The sequence below is a fragment of the Gossypium raimondii genome, chromosome 7 (genome assembly GCF_025698545.1).
Source record: "Gossypium raimondii isolate GPD5lz chromosome 7, ASM2569854v1, whole genome shotgun sequence".
NCBI lineage: Eukaryota > Viridiplantae > Streptophyta > Magnoliopsida > Malvales > Malvaceae > Gossypium > Gossypium raimondii.
This window is the reverse complement of record NC_068571.1, coordinates 48734220-48755021: the sequence shown is the minus strand read 5'-3', so window position 1 is coordinate 48755021 and position 20802 is coordinate 48734220. Positions and strand designations below refer to the sequence as shown.

Here is a 20802-nt window from a genome sequence, read left to right as displayed (position 1 = left end):
AAAATTAAACAAAATTCGAATTATTTGGAATATAAACACACGGGGGTGGAGGTTAATTATAATAAACATATTAATTTAAAATTTCTATATAATTAACTTTATAACTTATTTTAAAAATTAATAATTATTTAATATATATACTTAATTAGTATATAATTATAATTTTTATAGCGAATGAATAAATTTTTGAAGACTTTTAAATTCGTTTATTGTTAGAGTAGCATATAATTAATAATAATTTTATTACTCAGCTTATTTTATATATTTATAACATAATTACTAATATTTGTGTTTGATTATTTTATATCTAAAATAAATAAATATTTTTATTTTTATTATTCATGAATATTATTTTTGAACATTATTAATTATATGCTCACGAACATATAGTTTAATGTTTACAATCATGTTTATTTAATATTCACAAATAAATTCATTTCAAGTAAAAGAACAAAAATTAATACATAGTTTTGGATAAACAAACACGGACATAAATTTAAAATTTTTAACGAACAATAATAAACTTTAAAATAATTAACAAACATGAACAAAAATCTGTGGTAAAAGTAGCTTGAATTAGTTTCACCACGTAAAAAATTGCATTCATTGCACTCTATGTAAACAAACTTAGCCATTTTTTCTATTAAAAATTCTATCAATTTTGCTTGAATTAATCCCTCCACTTCAGCATAGGGTACATATGGTACGTCACGTATCATTTTTTTATTGCTTCATCAATTATGTCAACAACTAACCGGAGAAATAGATAATTTTTTTTAACAGAAAAATAATTTACTCTTTAATTTAACATATTGATTTATCATTTTTTTCGATAAAAAAAATTATAAAACAATACAAAACCTTGATGGTACTTTTACCATTATCCAAACTTAGGTCATTTACATTCACCAATCTCCATCGAGGCCAAGCCTACTTCCCGTCCGACCAGTGAACAGGCCTTACTTCTGGATTTGTGAACATAGTAAGCAACTCAGTGTCCTTAACATTCAAGTCCAATAAATTAATTTCCATCGAGGTGCACAAAATTTTGGATATTATTTTTGCACCACTGATTTTCTTTTAATCCTATTTTAACTTCATCATTACATAAATCATGTGTGCGTATATATATATACATGCTTAACTAATAGCAATAAGTTATTCAGCTGCGGCTTCAAGCCTTCAACATGCACTTCCATATACATAGATCAAGTTCTAACATAATCCCACACGTTATAGTTTTTTATTTTTCTCATGCAATGGGTGTTCAAAGCCACAACCGAGATGCTTTCATGGAATCAACACAATTGATCCAGTTGTTCTGCGATTCTCGAGGTCTGCATGTGCCTGCGATGCTTCTGACAAAGGGTACTTGTGATTCACCCGAACCCGCAATACGCCCGATGCAACATTAGCAAACACTTCCCCTGCAGTTTCCAGCAGTTCATCCCGAGTTGACGTGTATTGCATCATGGAAGGCCTAGTCAAGAACAATGATTTGGGTGCAAGTGCAGACAACGGAACCGGATCTGGTGTACCGGATGACTGCCCAAAGCTCACCATATAGCCACGGGGCTTTAAACATGCCAACGAGCCCTAACAAAATATAAAACTTTTAGTAGAATCCTACAAAGTTCAGTGAAGTTATATCATCTGTGGCTGTGGATATTGTAATCCTTTAATGCCTTAAGAATAGATTCATCCTAAAAGTAAGAACGAGCAAAGTAGATGATAGAGCATCAGTCTCAGAACCGTGATTACCTCAAAGGTATTTTTCCCAACAGAATCATAGACAACTTCCACCCCCTTGCCGGATGTCATCTCATTGACACGGGAAACAAAATCCTCTTCCGTATAAATAATAACATGGTGACATCCATCTTCCTTTGCTTGAGCTGCCTTCTCTTTGGTCGAGACAGTTCCGATGACAGTGGCACCAAGTGCATTTGCCCATTGGCATAATAAAGATCCAGTCCCACCAGCTGCAGCATGGACAAGAACTGTGTGTCCCGGTTCGACCTATATTACATGATATTGTGTTAAAACCTTTTGTTAATACAATTATGAGTCTGTTTCTACATTTAAATGAGATTAATTGATGAGAGTTAATGTCAGGATAAAGAGAAAATAACCAAGCGCCAAATCTATAATATGATTTAAGTTATGAACAACTTGTATCCACGCAACCTACCTTGAAGCAACGACGTACTAGATACTGGGCAGTCATACCCTTCAGCATGATGGATGCAGCGATAATAGGGTCAACTGAAGGAGGAACTGGCACAACTTTGTCTGCTGGAAGAATCTGCTCCTCGGCATAGGAACCCATACGATCACCAGCATAAGCTACGATATCTCCAACTTTCCTGCCAGTCAGTCCAGGTCCCACAGCAGTCACCTCTCCAACAACTTCCATACCTGTAATTAAAGAATGGAAACAAATGATTTCTGTGATAATCATTACTGGCAAAGACTCATGCTAACATAGTGAACACATCCTTTTCCCAATCCATGGGGTTGGCTACTACGTGATGAGATGGAAGAGAAAGAAAATCTCGAAAATAAATTCAGTGTTCCATTTACTTCAGGACATGCAAGGAAAAACAAATACAGAATACTTACTGAAAAAGACCAAGAGAGAATTAATTCATTCAGATTTTAATTTAAGTTTAATATAGCCTGCATCGGACATCTAAAGTTCCATTGGTTAAAATAGTCACAACACCTTTCTGATCCATAAAAGAGTCCAAGGCCTAGCATTTAGACAATACTCGATGAGAAGAGACTAGAAAGACTTTCTGTATATCAACTAATCTGCAAAACACGTATCATATCAGCCTGGAATGTTCTGCATTTCTCATAATGTAAAAACTTGTTCTACTTTTAAACTTTCACACAAATCGAACCAACCTGGAGTGAAGGGCATGGTAGCAGCCTTATAAACTCCTTTCCGAAAATAGATATCGATGAAATTCAGTCCAACAGCTTTGTTTTTAATACGTATCTCACCCTCTCTGGGTTCCCCAAGTTCCACATCCTCCCATTTAAGGACCTATATAGCCAATGCAAAGAAATCAATTCAAGCAAACCATAGCCGTAAACACTCCAACCTAAGCTCCGTTTTAAAATTCGCAGGATGTAAACGACATTCATAACAAGAGTATGATCCTTCTTTATCAAAAAATTATCTTTCTAAAAAACCCAGAATTAATTCAATCAAAATTAAATAAAAAAGGCCAAAACAACAAAACCCAGAATAATTGAATCAAAGTTGAATAAAAAAGAAGGGCAAAACTGCAAGCAGCAAAGCATGAAAACAAGAAGAACACATATTTTTAATTTCCCAAAAGAACTATTCAATGAAACTCATAAACATTGTAATAGCAAAGTAATGAAGCATTGGAAAGGGTAAGAAGAGACCTGAGGTCCACCGAGTTGATGAACCCTGATAGCTTTCACCATTTTTATTGGCTGTGCTGTGGCAGCTTGGTCAGTACGTAGTGCCTTGGCTATTACAGAATTAATCCTGGGAGTATAAGATAACGATGAGTGGTTGGTGGTGTTATTGTTGGTCAGATTTTGCACCCAAAAGGTAGATGGGGAGACATTGGAAGACTGTGGTGGAATAAAGCGAAGCAAATGGAAGCGTTGATTGTTGAACCCAAGTTTTAAGAGGCCCACTCGGTTAACGTTTCCGAATTTGACTTGTTTAGCTTACATAATCACAATATCTGTCGTCTTCAAAGCGGCGTAGAGATAATCAGATGCCGGCTCCCTTTAGAAACTGGCCAAAATTTTTAATTATTTATGAAAATGACTTGCAAAAATTAAATTTCAATTGTTGACTTCATTTACGTCCTCAATCTACATAGCTGGCCTTATTTCGTCTATCTTGGCATCGCCGGTGACCGGAGCCTTTGGCCGCAAGCCCTCCATCCTTATAGGAGGAGCTACATTCCTTGCTGGTTCAGCACTTGGTGGTGCGGCTGTTAACGTCTACATGTTGATACTCGGTCGTGTCTTGCTAGGCGTTAGGGTTGGATTTGCGAACCAGGAATGCACAATAGTTTTATTTTCGGTTTAATTATGGTTTTAGTCCCTCCATTATGCTTTAATTTTGAGATTTAATTTGGCATAATTTTGAGGATGAAACGAGAAATTTTGTATTAGGAGGTTGAGATAAAATTATAAGCTTTTGGAGAGGTCAAGAATATAGGGGATTAATGGGAATTTCCTAAAAAATATCAGTCTAATTAAAATTTTAAAGAGAAAATTTTTGAAAATTTTAAAGGTTTTAAATGAAATTTTCAAACATTTTAAAAGACTCAATGACAATTTTCCAAATTTGTTACAAGGCCAAGACCTCCTTTTTCTCGTTCAACCCCTGAGGCTTATAATACAATTTCTTAATTTAAAGCAAGGGGGCCGAAGCATCTTCCCTTTTGGATCCCTCTCTTCATATTTCGGTCCTCTACTTTTATGGTATTATTAGTTTGTCTAAATTGACAATAGGATTAGTTGTTTTCATTAAAGTGAAAATTACATGGATTTTTTGGTTTTATCATAAATAATTCATTAAATATTTTTAACTAATAATAAATTTATGTCTATCAAATGCTTAAGATTGTTAAAAAAAAAATAGTGTACACCTAAGTCAAATTAGAGTAGAGGGATTAAATCTTAAATTTTAACAGTATAGAGGGACCAAAACCATAATTAGATCTTCTCTTTGAATTTGTATATATTTAGGGACCTAATTGTGTTTTTGCTTTGTTGCATTTGGTTTACAGCCAGTCACATTATATATCTCTGAAATGGCACTTCCCAGACACGGAGGAGCAATGACCATTTGCTTCCAATGCAGTGTTAGTCTCTGTAACACCCCTAACTCGCATCCTTCGCCGGAACAGGGTTATAGGATGTTACCGGAGTTTACAAAATAATTGCACATAATTTCATTATTTACTTTGTTCATATCAAAGCAGTCCACGAGAGTCATAGTCATTAAATCATTTATATCTTGAGCTACGGAACTCCGAATTAAGATTCGCTAAATTTCTCTGAAACTAGACTCACATATCTTCTTACCATACAATTTTTAGAATTTATGGTTTAGCCAATAAGTACAGTTTATTCTTTAAATTCATCCCTGTTCTACTGTTTGATAGTTTCGACTATTCTTCACTAAAAATTAATTATCTCCTTGTACGGGATTCGAATGATGTTCCTATTTGTTTCTATTGAAAATAGACTAATTAAGAAATTTAAACAGATAAATTATAACCCTTAATTATTTTTATACAATTTTTAATGATTTTCCAAAGTTAGAACAGGGGATTCCAAAATCACTCTGACCCTGTCTCATAAAAATTCAAATATCTCATAATATGAAATTCTCTTGCTTACACCGTTTCTTCTATGTAAAACTAGACTAAATAAGCTTTAATTTCATATCTCATTCAACCTCTAATTCAACTTTCATAATTTTTGGTGATTTTTCAAAGTCGAACTACTGCTGCTGTCCAAAACTGTTTTAGTAAAAAATGTTAATAACCAAGTTTATAACACCTTCACTTCCTCTCAATTAAACCCTATACATGCTATATAAAACTTATGATGCACAATAAAATTTACTGAAGTAATCTGGATAGTGTGCCCTGATGTGTTGATCCGATCCACCGATTTCACATCAATCTACAAAGAACATTAAACACACAGGAGTAAGCTTACAGAAAGCTTAGTAACTTCATAGGCCCATAATAAAATCTTATCAAGATTTCAATAATAATTTTAATAAAAAAGTATAATTCAACATTTCCTGCTAACCACAATCTCAAATAATGAATTTACTCAATCGAGCCCAATATCAGATATCAACTTGTTTCCAACATTTAGCTTCAATTGCACTTACAAATACCTGTCAAATTGAGGATCGTCTTACGGATTTGAGTACATCGTTTGCCCGGTGCCACGATTTGCTTGAATCTTTGGCAATGCTATAACTCAGTATGATTTTCTTCACTGAAACATCATACCTACTTCTCACAACGCAGTATGATTTTCTTTACTAAAATACCATACCTACTTTTCACAACTCAGTATGGTTTTCTTTACTAAAATACCATACCTACGTTCCACACTTTGCCATGGATCTACCATGGACTTATTCGTTAATTCATCACTGGTTACTGAACGTACGTACTCAACCTGCGTACCCCTTAATTTGAACTTACAATTGGATTTTCACATTTTTACAATAATCATAATTCAACAACAATACACAAATTAATACATTAAACCATTCCCACATTAACAATTAATCATAAAATTTCAGCCGTATGAACTTACTTGGGCAAATTTGTAGGAGTTGTAATATTTCAGGGACTAGTTTGATATTTTCTCTTTTTCGCGTTTATCTTCGGATTCCTGATCTATAATATAAATTCTTTTTCCACTCATTAGCATCTATTTCAATACTAATTCACATCACAATTCATGCCCTTCAATTTTCGAAATTACACTTTTGCCCCAAAAATTATAGTTTTTACAATTTAATCCCTACTCAATTAACACTTCAATTGAACAAATTTTTCCTCAAATAACACTTTATCTAATCATTTTAGGCTATTATACAGCCTTTGATATTCATAATTTCAGTACAAAACCCCAATTCCTAGCTTTTTCATAATTAGGTCCTAAAATAATTTTCTACTAAAATCACTTAATAAAATCATAATATAATGAAATTAAAGCTTAAAATCTATGATAATTCATCATAAAATTCCAGCACTTATTCATGTTAACTTACAAAATCACCCATGGAATCAAAAACTAATGAACTCAATAATTGGACCTAGTTGTAGAAGTCACAAAACATAAAAATTTTCAAAGAAAAAACAAGAATTGAACTCACATGGTGTAAAAATATGAGAAGCAAACTTGTTTCAGACCTCCTATGGAGTTTTTTCTGATGAATTATGAAGAAATCTCTAGATTTTTCAATTTTATCTTTGTTTTATATGTTTAATTTACAAAATTTCCAATTTTGCCCTTGTTTCTCCTTACTTTCTTGCTGATTTTCTTGCCCAAACTGTCCAGCTCATATAATTTAGGCCTAATTGTCTTTTAAATCCCTCCTTATTTGTAACACCCCTAACCCGTATACGTCGCCGTATAGGATTACAAGGCATTACCGAACAAACACAACCATTTTTTTTCCACACCAAATCTTAATACAAAACATACATATCCGTTAATTCAATATCATAGCACAACCGAAACTCATCCTTTAACCAATTTACAGCATAAACACCACTTCAAATTAAGGTTAGATCATGGTCAAATATACATTATGTTCTTTCATACTCTTTAGCCGAATTGTTTAATAAAAACTTACAAGCATTTTTACTATGTTTCAAACTTACTAATACAAACTAATTCATAATTTATTCATGATGTAACCAATCAAGAAATATAATCAAGTTATCAATCATACTAATTATCATTTATACAAATAGACTTATACCATAGTCGAATCATTTAAATCAATCACATTGAACATTCAACCTAGAATATATAAAACTAAGTTTAAACATAATGATCAAGCCATTTTTAACTAAACCGAATTTAAGCATAAGAAATAGACCATTAAAACATATTCGTTAATACCAAATTCAAAACGAAAAGTGACAAGCCATTTTCGCATGGCTCATATTCACATATCAAAAAAAAAATTAAACATATTAACTAGACTATACATGCCATAGGTTCGAGTTCAAAATATATAAAATACCAAGGACGGTCGATAGTGTGATAGACTATGCTGATGATCCCCGAGCTCATAACGCGTCTCCAAAATCTATAAGAATAGATAGACAAAGATAACCAAAGTAAGCTTTTATAGCTTAGTAAGTCTATAGCGTATCTAAAAATACATATAAAAGAATCACATAATTATTTAAGTAAATTTATCAAATCACAAATATCAAATATAATTACTAACCAAACATTTCTATATTAAGTCATTTCGTTTAAATCTAAAAGAATGTATATTTAACTAATATACATAAACGGACAAAGGTATATACATTATATGCATAAAATCAAATTACTAACATAATCATTATCTGCATATACAAATTTCTAGAGTACTTGTTGTTCAGTACTTCATCGATCCATTTATATATATAATTGTTCAATTACATATACCAAAAGCATAATTTTATACTTATAAACTATAAAGGCCGAATGCACATATTCACTATTACCCACCTATGCCGAATGCATACATATATACACTTATATCTATCTATGCCGAATGCAACAAATATATATCCACCTATGCTTAGAATGCCTAAATATGCACACATAAATATCCAACAATTTTCATGACATCCGATATATATATATATATATATATATATATATATATATATATATATATATATATATATATATATATATACTCACTAATCACAAAGATTCGAACAATTATATACTCATCAACATCTTGAAACAATGTTCATACATTCATCCATTTCATATAAAATCATATCTATATTTATACCAAATGCTTAGAATCACTTAATTCATCATATTCGGATCACGGCACTTAGCCCTTTAGGCTTATAGCCTGATTTAGATCACCAAGCACTTAGCCTGCTAGGCTTATAGCTTTGATTCGATCACCAAGCACTTAGCACTGCTAGGTTTATAACTTTGATTCAATTCACCAATTCCAAACTTAAAAATTCAATGATTCAACCGAATACATTTATATATATATTTTGAATCTATCATATACATGTATAATTACGTACTCATAATCAAAGCATGAATTTATATTTGTGTACTCATACATATTCAATCTAATATATATACATCCATAATTTCATTCCCAAATCCATATAAGGTATCATACATGTATATGCAAGCTTGTTCGATCCACATATATATATATATATATTACACACATATATATATTAGCACATTATATAAACACAACCATAACATTTGAACTTTTAATTGGATCCAAAATTTTTTACTTTTATTTACATACCTATTCGAACATCACATGTATATGTATGAAATTCACACATCAACTAACATAAATTGTATACTTGTAATTATAACTCATTAATTATAAAATAAATATACTTATATATATATTGATTTGATAACATGAATTTTTGCTAACAGACTTACCTCGGATATCAGCGGACACGATCGACTATTCGATTACTTTCGTTTTTCCCCGATCCAAATTCGTTTTCTTCGTTTCTTAATCTAAACATAATCAAATTTAACCTTTTTATTCATCAAAACATTGAATTAAGTTCAAAAATACATAAATGGGAAAATCACCATTTTGCCCCTAACATTTTGCACTTTTTGCAATTTAGTCCTTTTTGCACAAAACACAAAATACACAAAATTTGCCCATACCACACAAGAGCCGAATATTCATGGTTCTCATACAAGTCCACACATTGCATTTATTTCATATTTTAGTCCCTCAAAAATTTATTTTCACAATTTAACTCTAATTACTCAAATTCACTAAAAATTCAAAGACAAAACATGTTAATCTAACACATATATTTCATATTTCATCAACTAACATCACAAAACTCAAACATTCATCAATGGCACATTTCAAAATCATCAACAATTCACAAAATTAATACATGGGTTTTGAAGTATTCGAAGCAACGATCTCAAAAACGTAAAAATTATCAAAAACCGAACAAAGAACTAACCTTAAATTTAAACACAACAATGGCCGAACCTAGCTAGCTTTCTTCCTTTTTTTCTTTTGTTCCAATTCGGCTAGAAAAGATGATAAAAATGGCTTTATTATTATTTTTTAGCATATATTATCATTTATTTTAGTTACTAAAATAACCTTTAATAATTAATAAACAAAACATATATAATAAGGTTATATTAGTCCTTTGCCACCCACTATCTATGTTTTAGTCTAATTGCATCATAAATCCCCCATTTTAAAAAGACAACAACAATTAGGTACTTTTAGATTTAACCCCTAAATTTTTATTTTAAGCGATTTAATCCTTTTATTTAATCGGACACTCAAATGACAAAATTAAAACACGAAAATTTCACACAATTAAATTCACACATAATAAACACACAAAATAATATTAAAATATTTTTTTGACTCGGACTTGTGGTCCCGAAACCACTATGTCCGATTAGAGTCAAAATCGGGTTGTTACATTATTAGTCACTTAAGCTATTTAATCACAATTTAACAAATTTTGTACTATTTTCAATTTAGTCCTCTTTAATTAATTGATTATCCAAACGTTAAAATTTTCTAACGAAACTTTTATACTAACTCAATGACACTCCATAAATATTTATAAAAATATTTATGGCTCGGCTTATGAATTTGAGGTCTCGATACCTCATTTTAGACCCAATTTACCTATTAAATTCTTTTTAAATCACAAAATTCACTAATTCAAAAATTCTTCTAAATTCACACTTCATAATTATTAATTTATTAAATTTTCAAGCTTAATTTTTGGATTTAGTGATCCCAAATCACTGTTATCGACACAACTGAAAATTGGGCTGTTACAGTCTCGATGTTCTTTTGACTAACATTATAAACTTCAACACCTAAAAGATCAAAGGTGGATGGAGTTGGCGAATCTCCCTTGCACTTGCCGCATTACCGGCCTCAATCCTAACAATTGGAACAATCCTCCTCCTCGAAACACCCAACAACTTAATCCAAAACAACAATAATCCTGAGAAGGCCAAAACCATGTTGTAAGGTATACGCGACACCATCGATGCCTAAGAAGAACTAAATGATCTCATCAAAGCAAGCTTGATTTCGTAAATCATCAACCACCCATTTCGAAAAATTATAGATAGAAAATATAGGTCTTAATTGGCAATAACTATACCATTTTTTCCAACAAGTAATATTAGGCATAAATGTCATCACATTTTATGCACCAATTTTATTTAGGACCATTGGCCAAGGTGAAACTGCTTCGCTCGTGCCCGCAGCTTTAACTAGCCTTGTTGGTACTATCGCGACATTCATATAAGCACTCGTGGTCAATAAACTCGGTTAAAAGGCCTTGTTTATAATATGAGGAATTCAAATGTTTGCGACACAAATAACAATTAGAGTAATTATTGCTATTTTGTGAGGGATCATGGCGGATTAAGCAAAGGCTATGCTTATTTAGTTTTCGCTTTAATTTGTGTATATGTAGCTGGTTTTGCATGGTCATGGGGACCATTAGGATGGTTAGTTACTAGTGAAATTTTCCCACCGGAGATTAGATAAGCAGGACAAAGAAATTGCAGTGGCAATTGGATTTCTCTTTACATTCATCATTGCACAATCTTTTCTAGCTATGCTTTGCCGTTTCGAGTCCGAGATTCTTCTTTTTCGGAGAATGGGTTGTGGGCGTGGCAATGACCGCATTTGTGTACTTTTTGTTGTAGGAGACAACAAATGTGTTGATTGAACAAATAGAAAAAGTGTGGAGGGATCATTGGTTTTGCAAGACAATTGTTGGAGAGGTGAATGATGAGAAGAAGGCTTACACACAACAAGGGACATAATGCAAAAAAAAAAAAAAAAAAGTTTGCATGACCTTATATACAATGCATAATGAAATTCGATAAAAAAGTTGGAAAAAACTCATGTGAAGAGCTTTTTCTTAAGAAAAATATAGCATACAAAATAAATGTTTTTCTCAATGCTATTATTTTCTTTTGGTCTAATTTTGTTTTAGTCCCCCTCATGAAATGACATAATTGGATTCCTTTTAGTAGCCTAAAAGATTCGGTTAATGTAATTAGATAAAAAGATCTCTCCAGTCCCTCTCAAATTTGAATTGAGCAAATTAGTCCCTCTCAAAAAAATTAAAGTAATTTAATCCTTGTTAATTTTGAAAGTGACCAAATAAAGACAATTAATCACGAGATTAATATTTTCCATCAATTGTACATGATTTTGATTGGTATAATAATAAAATTAGCCCTCAAAGTTTACATATTCTGCCAATTTGGTCCTAATTTAACAAACTTGTCCCGTAACATTTGTGTAATTGTGTAAACATTGAGGTTAAATTTGTTGAATTTATAAGAATTAAGGTCAAATTGACAAAATATGTAAATATTGAAGTATAAATTTGTTACCATACCAACCAAATTTATGTACAATCGACGAAAGACATTAACGTAATGCTTAATTTTCCTTAGTTGCTCATTTTTGAAATTGACAGAGAATAAATTGTACAAATTTTTTTAGAGCGACCAATTTACTCAAATTTGAAGTTGAAAGGAATTGGATAGGTTCATTACTGTAATTTTATTACTAGTTGAAAATGGTTCACTGTGTAGTTCGTATTGTGCGATGGAATAACAATAGAAAAAATCATACCATCATTTTGGCGACAACAACTAATGGTATTTTCAATTTGGATCTACTAATAACATTTTAAAAATAAAAATAAATAAATTTATGCCAAATTAAAATAATTAAACTCCAAATTTCTATGTCGACCAAACCCGTGATACAGTGAAGTCCTAACATCACAATTAATCCTTTTCATTTTCAACTATAGTTTGTAGTGAAGTAACACTAAATTTCTTAAAACTAATGTGTAGACAGTCCAAAATGAAAAACCTTGGGAAAGTGGTCCATAATTTCATTAAATTTGTCACTATATAAGCCACAAATTAACAGGAAAATAAGTGCAAAAATGCACTATTCCACTTGATGTGCATCTTAATCTTAAGCGTCAAAATAATTCAATGTTAGTCTGTGTCATTTGATCATCTTTATCATAGTATACACTCGACCATATCTTTCTTGTTTTATTTTAAACAATTAAAATTTCAAATCTTTTTTTATGGAAATTCTAAAATCTGAGTCCAAACATTTATACTTCAAAATAGGTTAATTTCTAAATAAAAAATTATAATGAAATCATAAAACGACTAAAAATCAAGTTTAACTATACTAACAAAAATCTGTGGTAAAAGTAAATTAGGAGGTGGATTGTAGTTTACCTTAACTACTTGAAAATGGGTAAATTAGTCCATATACATTAGATCAAAAAAGTAAATTGGTCATTCTATTAAAAATTTTACTCATTCTATTGCTAAGTGATGGATGTGTTATTGTCTAATTGCTTGAATTAATTTCACTATGTAAAAGTTGCATCCACTCTATCAAAAATTTCGTCCATTTTGTTTGAATTAGTCCCTCCACATCAGCATGAGAAACATATGATACGCCACATGTCATTTTTTGATTGCTTCATCAACCATGTCAACACCCAACAGTAGAAATAGATAGATTTTATAACAGAAAAATGCAATCCATGTACTAGCATAAAACCTTCATGGTACTTTAATCCAAACTTAGCTCATTTACAACCACCAATCTCCACCGAGGCAAAGCCTACTGCCCGTCCGACCAGTGAACAGGCCTTACTTCTGGATTTGTGAACATAGTAAGCAACCCAGTGTCCTTAACATTCAAGTCCAATAAATTAATTTCCATCGAGGTGCACAAAATTTTGGATATTATTTTTGTACCACTGATTTTCTTTTAATCCTATTTTAACTTCATCATTACATAAATCATGTGTGTGTGTGTATATACACATGCTTAACTAATAGCAATTATTCATTCAACTGTGGCTTCAAGCCTTCAACATGCACTTCCATATATATATATAGATCAAGTTCTTACATAATCCCACACGTTATAGGTTTTTTTATTTTTCTCATGCAATTGGTGTTCAAAGTCACAACCGAGATGCTTTCATGGAATCAGCACAACTGATCCAGTTGTTCTACGATTCTCGAGGTCTGCATGTGCCTGCGCTGCTTCTGACAAGGGGTACTTGTGATTCACCCGAACCCGCAATACGCCTGATGCAACATTAGCAAACACTTCCCCTGCAGTTTCCAGCAGCTCATCCCGAGTTGACGTGTATTGCATCATGGAAGGCCTAGTCAAGAACAATGATTTGGGTGCAAGTGCAGACAACGGAACCGGATCTGGTGTACCGGATGACTGCCCAAAGCTCACCATATAGCCACGGGGCTTTAAACATGCCAACGAGCCCTAACAAAATATAAAACTTTTAGTAGAATGCTACAAAGTTCAGTGAAGTTATATCATTTTTCACCGTGGATATTGTAAACCTTTAATGGCTTAACTTATGAATAGATTCAACCTAAAAGTAAGAACGAGCAAAGTAGACGATAGAGCATCAGTATCAGAACCGTGATTACCTCAAAGGTATCTTTCCCTACAGAATCGTATACAACTTCCACCCCCTTGCCGGATGTTATCTCATTGACACGGGAAACAAAATCCTCTTCCTTATAAATTATAACATGGTGACATCCGTCTTCCTTTGCTTGAGCCGCCTTCTCTTTGGTCGAGACAGTTCCGATGACAGTGGCACCAAGTGCATTTGCCCATTGGCATAATAAAGATCCAACCCCACCAGCTGCAGCATGAACAAGAACCGTGTGTCCGGATTCGACCTATATTACATGATATTGTGTTAAACTTTTTGTTAATACAATTATGACTCTGTTTCTACATTTAAATAAGATTAATTGACGGGAGTTAATGTCAGGATAAAGAGAAAATAACCAAGCACCAAACCTATAATATGATTAAAGTTATGAACAACTTGTATCCATGCAATCTACCTTGAAGCAACGACGTACTAGAAACTGGGCAGTCATACCCTTCAGCATGATGGATGCAGCAGTAATAGGGTCAACCGAAGGAGGGACAGGCACAACTTTGTCTGCTGGAAGAATCTGCTCCTCGGCATATGAACCCATAGGATTACCAGCATAAGCTACGATATCTCCAACTTTCCTGCCAGTCAGTCCAGGTCCCACAGCAGTCACCTCTCCAACAGCTTCCATACCTGTAATTAAAGAATGGAAACAAATTATTTCTGTGATAATCATTACTGGAGAAAACTCATGCTAACATAGTGAACACATCCTTTTCCCAATCCATGGGGTTGGCTACTACGTGATGAGATGGAAGAGAAAGAAAATCTAGAAAATAAATTCAGTGTTCCATTTACTTCAGAACATGCAAGGAAACAGAGTACTTACTGAAAAAGACCTCGAGAGAATTACTTCATTCAGATTCTAATGCAAGTTTAATATAGACTGCATCGGACATCTAAAGTTCCATTGGTTAAAATAGTCATAACACCATCCTGATCCATAAAAGAGTCCAGGTTTAAATATTGAATATATTTGATTGTGCAGATCATTATCTTGAAGACCTAAAATCCGGTTTAGTATGGTTAAGTAAGCCAAGTAAATTAAATTATGAAATGGAAATAAGTATCAACAATCAACCATAAAGAGTAATTTACAAACTTTTATGCTACTCTTTTCATCTCTTGCTAAATGTTAACTCAGCTATTTTTTCCGGAACTTAGGTGCATTCACATTAATTTGTTCAAAGAAAGTACCACTAAAATTCAAGTGACAAGAGTCCAAGGCCTAGCATTTAGACAATACTCAATGAGAAGAGACTAGAAAGACTTTCTGTATATCAACTAATCTGCAAAACACATATCATATCAGCCTGGAATGTTCTGCATTTCTCATAATGTAAAAATTTGTTCTACTTTTAAACTTTCACACAAATCGAACCAACCTGGAGTGAAGGGCATGGTAGCAGCCTTATAAACTCCTTTCCGAAAATAGATATCGATGAAATTCAGTCCAATAGCTTTGTTTTTAATACGTATCTCACCCTCTTTGGGTTCCCCAAGTTCCACATCCTCCCATTTAAGGACCTATATAGCCAATGCAAAGAAATCAGTTCAAGCAAACCATAGCCGTAAACACTCCAACCTAAGCTCCGTTTTAAAATTCGCAGGATGTAAACGACATTCATAACAAGAGTATGATCCTTCTTTATCAAAAAATTAACTTTCTAAAAAACCCAGAATTAATTCAATCAAAATTAAATTAAAAAGGCCAAAACAACAAAACCCAGAACAATTGAATCAAAGTTGAATAAAAAAGAAGGGCAAAACTGCAAGCAGCAAAGCATGAAAACAACAAGAACATATATTTTTAATTTCCCAAAAGAACTATTCAATTAAACTCATAAAAATTGTAATAGCAAAGTAATGAAGCATTAGGAAGGGTAAGAAAAGACCTGAGGTCCACCAAGTTGATGAACCCTGATAGCTTTCACCATTCTTATGGGCTGTGCTGTGGCAGCTGCTTCAGTACGAAGTGCCTTGGCTATTACAGGATTAATCCTGGGAGTATAAGATAACGATGAGTGGTTGGTGGTGTTATTGTTGGTCAGATTTTGCACCCAAAAGGTAGATGGGGAGACATTGGAAGACTGTGGTGGAATAAAGCGAAGCAAATGGAAGCGTTGATTGTAGAACCCAAGTTTTAAGAGGCTCATTCGGTTTACGTTTCCGAATTTGACTTGTTTAGCTTACATAATCATAAATATCTATCGTCTTCAAAGTGAGTAAACATGGATAGGTCTAGACCCGACCCTAAATCACACAAAAATTGAAATGGATTTAATTCGTCCTATTCTTAAATCTAAATTCACATTTGATATTCTTAAATGTATTTATTTAAAAAATAGATATACATTAGATAAAAAAAATTAATCTTTCTATTAAAAATTTTATCTATTTTTATCTTTGAAAATTGATTAATCTATTGTATATAAACTGATATTCCTATTTTTGAATATATAAATAAAACAATTTCTGTATTACATTTGTTAGGCTAAGCAAATTTAAATTTACATTGTATATGGTCTGTTTATTTAATTAGTTTAGGCATGGGCGAATTCTATTGATAAAAATGGTTAAATTAAAATTAATTTATAATAAAAATGTAATTTGCCTTCAAATGAAGAGAATTATGTTTGATATTTTCAATCTTTAAATTTTAGCCCTTAAATGAATTTTTGAATTCCTCATTGATATGGATACCGGTGGAAGCTGTCTTCTCCATGGTTAAGACGAGAGATAATGTGAATATTCAAACAAAATTTGGCAAGATGTTGTTAAGCTCTCTCAAATTAGAAGAAGAGTTGGGTGCTGAATCACCATTATTTTGAAGCTTGCGTGGAGTGCCTATATCCACTCGTTTTGGTGAATCTCATAAACCAGAAGCTTACATTTTAAAGAAGATTAAAAGAGTCAAAGAAGACGGTACAGTCTGGTCTTATTTATTAGCTCTATAACACAATATTCAAACAAAGTCTGCTCCATTATCTCAAATCTCAAATCTCTCTCACTAGGTGGAATTGAGCCATGGCAGTTGGGTTAGCTATAGCCAGTGAAGGTGGCCAATACAATGGCAGGCTAACTTTGCTTGTACTTGTTTCATGTATGATGGCTGCTACAGGAGGAATCATCTTCGGTTATGATCTTGGAATTTCAGGTTCTTTTCTACTTTTATCTATCTAACATCAATATGCAAGATGTTGTTTTATATTTCATCTAAACTCGAGTGGGTTAAATGAATCAATTTGGATCATTCCGAATTCGTGCACTTATTCTCTACTCTTGTATATAGTCTCTATTGTCCTAGTAAGGGAAAAAATTGCATCCTTTTGAAGTTGATGTAATCGCCTACATAGGCATTGAAACACTGTCAATAAGCTGGATAACCTTCTTGGCATTTGCTTTGCTTGAAACAGAATGATTGGAACAACTTCATTATTGGCTGAAACTTTTTGTTAAAGCAGTGACTATTTTATGAATTTAAGGCTAATGAAACTTAGTTTAAATCGTCTAATTAAGTTTTAGTCCCTCTGCTGTGTTGAAATTTTGATAATTTAATTTCATCTTCTACTTTTATAATAATACGAGTATGGTGCTCAACCCACTCTTTGCGTTGAGTTAATTATTTGATTGGAAAAATTATAGGGTAAAAATTGGCATTAATGTTTTAGTTAACAATATTAACTATATAAACTAACTAATGACAATATAAAAGTAAAGAGATAAAATTGTACTAAAAATTAAAGTATATATATTAAATTTCAAATTTTAACTTAATATAAGGATCAAAATTAAAATTTGACCATCATATTATCATGTCAAAAAAAAAAAAGGCAAATCAGGGAGTCACTTGTTAATTTCCAGTAGTATAGATAAGTAGGACCAAATTTAAAACACAGCTAGTAGTAGTTGTTGCCAGATTTGATATTCTTTTACAGCTTTAAGCCTCTTATTGATATGTAAATTTGTTATTAGTTGAATTCTATCGATTTAAATTAAAGTGGTTAAATCTCAAAATTTAATATAATTGAGGGGTTAAACTACAATTAGACCGAAACAAATTGACACTTCAACTGAAGAAAAGTCAAACTTATGGAGGCATGTGCTGTGTTGTAACAAAGGTGGAGTGACGTCGATGGAGCCATTTTTGAAGAAGTTTTTCCCAAAAGTTTACACAAAGATGAAAGAAGATACCAAAATCAGCAATTACTGCAAATTCGACAGCCAACTGTTGACTTCATTTACGTCCTCACTCTACATAGCTGGTCTTATTTCGTCTTTCTTGGCATCGCCGGTGACCGGAGCCTTTGGCCGCAAGCCCTCCATCCTTATAGGAGGAGCTGCATTCCTTGCTGGTTCAGCCCTTGGTGGTGCGGCTGTTAACGTCTACATGTTGATACTCGGTCGTGTCTTGCTAGGAGTTGGAGTTGGATTTGCAAACCAGGTATGCACAATAGTTATATTTGCAGTTTAATTATGGTTTTAGTCCCTCTATTATGCTTAAATTTTGAGATTTAATTTGGCATAATTTCAAAGACGAAACTAGAAATTTTCAGGTCGAGATAAAATTATAAGCTTTTGGAGAGGATAAATCCAGAGTTTTTTTTTATCAAAAGGGCAAAAATGGAATTATAAACTTTTAGGAGGGTCAATAGTGGTGGAATTTAGCATAAGTTTGAGGGATCTAATTAAAGTTTTCAAAAATTGTAGAAGTCTGATTAAATTTTTCGAGAATCTCAGGGATTAAATGAGATTTTTTTAAAAAGGGGTCTAATTAAAATTTTTAAAAATTCTGAGAAAATCAATGAGAAATTTTGAAAATTTTAAAGGTTTTAATTAAAATTTTCTAAACTTTTTTAGAGCTGAACATTTTGAAAGACTTAATGACAATTTCTTAATTTAAACCAAGGGGCCAACTCCTCATAATTTGGTCCTATACATTTATAGTATTATTAATTTGTCTAAATTGACAATTCAGGGTTAATTGTTTCCATTAAAGGGATAATTACATCAAGCTTTTTTGGTTATATTTGGTCACATAGCGAGGGCAGCATGAAAATTTCATTAAATATTTTTAACTAATAGTAATTTTATATGTATGTGAAATGTTTAAGATTGTTAAAAAAATTGTGTACAACTACGTCAAATTAGAGAATAGAGATTAAATCTCAAATTTTAGTATTATAGAGGAATCAAAACCATAATTAGACCTTCTCTTTGAATTTGCTTATATTTTGGGACCTAATTGTGTTTTTGCTTTGTTGCATTTGGTTTATAGTCAGTCCCATTATATATCTCTGAAATGGCACTTCCCAGACACAGAGGAGCAATGAACATTGGCTTCCAATGCGGCGTTGGCCTCGGTGTTCTTTCGGCTAACATTATAAACTTCGGCACCGAAAAGATCAAAGGTGGATGGGGTTGGCGAATCTCCCTCGCACTCGCCGCATTACCGGCTTCAATCCTAACAATCGGAGCAATCCTCCTCCCCGAAACACCTAACAGCTTAATTCAAAATAATAGTAATCCTGATAAGGCCAAAACCGTGTTGCAACGTATACGCGGCACCACCGATGTCCAAGCAGAACTCGATGATCTCATCGAAGCAAGCTCGATTTCAAAAACCACCAACTGCCCGTTTCGAAAAATTATACAAAGAAAATATAGGCCTCAACTAGTAATGGCAATAGCTATACCATTTTTCCAACAAGTAACAGGCATTAATGTCATCACATTTTATGCACCAATTCTATTTAGGACCATTGGCCAAGGTGAAAGTTCTTCACTCATGTCCGCAATCGTGACCGGCCTTGTTGGTACTACCGCGACATTCATATCAGCACTCGTGGTCGATAAACTCGGTCGAAAGACCTTGTTTATGATAGGAGGAATTCAAATGCTTGTGACACAAATAACAATTGGAGTAATTATGGCTATTTTGTTAGTGGATCATGGTGGATTAAGCAAAGGGTATGCTTATTTAGTTTTAGCTTTAATTTGTGTATATGTAGCTGGTTTTGCATGGTCATGGGGACCATTAGGATGGTTAGTTCCTAGTGAGATTTTCCCACTGGAGATTAGATCAGCAGGACAAAGCATTACAGTGGCAATGGGATTTCTGTTTACATTCATCATTGCACAATCTTTTCTAGCTATGCTTTGTCGTTTCAAGTCCGGGATTTTCTTCTTTTTTGGAGGATGGGTCATGGTGATGACCGCATTTGTGTACTTTTTGTTGCCGGAGACCAACAATGTGCCGATCGAACAAATGGAAAAAGTGTGGAAGGATCATTGGTTTTGGAAAATAATTGTTGGAGAGATGGATGATGAAAAGAAGGCTTATACACAACAAGGGGCATAATGCATAAAAAAAAAAGTTTGCATGGCTTTATATTTGATGCATGATGAAGTTCAATAAAAGGGTTGAAAAAAACTCATGTTGAGAGCTTTTTTTTAAAGAAAATTATAGCATACA

At 32.7% G+C, this 20802-nt stretch overlaps 2 protein-coding genes, 1 long non-coding RNA gene and 1 pseudogene across 5 annotated transcripts; 2 read left to right on the top strand and 2 right to left on the bottom strand.

Moving 5' to 3' along the window:
* Positions 1 to 1103: 1103 nt before the first annotated feature.
* LOC105785274 (uncharacterized) lies at positions 1104 to 16595 on the bottom strand. 3 transcript variants are annotated; one of them, XM_052633414.1, is made up of 5 exons: positions 16223 to 16595; positions 2911 to 3052; positions 2192 to 2418; positions 1762 to 2019; positions 1104 to 1596 (listed from the first exon to the last, which is right to left on the bottom strand). In XM_052633414.1, exons 1-5 carry the CDS (start codon positions 16481 to 16483, stop codon positions 1291 to 1293), a joined length of 1194 nt encoding a protein of 397 aa, XP_052489374.1. In that variant the 5' UTR covers positions 16484 to 16595; the 3' UTR covers positions 1104 to 1290. The 3 variants fall into 3 exon arrangements, with proteins under 3 accessions (XP_052489374.1, XP_012466729.1, XP_012466715.1); XM_012611275.2 differs by lacking the exon at positions 16223 to 16595 and adding an exon at positions 3421 to 3940; XM_012611261.2 differs by lacking the exons at positions 1104 to 1596; positions 1762 to 2019; positions 2192 to 2418; positions 2911 to 3052 and adding exons at positions 13687 to 14134; positions 14305 to 14562; positions 14734 to 14960; positions 15713 to 15854 and having other exon boundaries at positions 16223 to 16560.
* On the top strand, positions 3842 to 11613 carry LOC105803391 (hexose carrier protein HEX6-like; annotated as a pseudogene).
* On the bottom strand, positions 7641 to 9290 carry LOC128042418 (uncharacterized). The gene is made up of 2 exons (XR_008197791.1): positions 9205 to 9290; positions 7641 to 7858 (listed from the first exon to the last, which is right to left on the bottom strand). It is a non-coding gene; the product is annotated as an uncharacterized LOC128042418 (long non-coding RNA).
* Positions 16596 to 17101: 506 nt separating the features above from the next.
* LOC105785268 (hexose carrier protein HEX6) lies at positions 17102 to 20790 on the top strand. The gene is made up of 4 exons (XM_052633196.1): positions 17102 to 17252; positions 17342 to 17484; positions 18449 to 18771; positions 19606 to 20790. The coding sequence occupies exons 2-4, from the start codon at positions 17355 to 17357 to the stop codon at positions 20686 to 20688; spliced, it is 1536 nt and encodes a 511-aa protein (XP_052489156.1). The 5' UTR covers positions 17102 to 17252; positions 17342 to 17354; the 3' UTR covers positions 20689 to 20790.
* Positions 20791 to 20802: the final 12 nt, after the last annotated feature.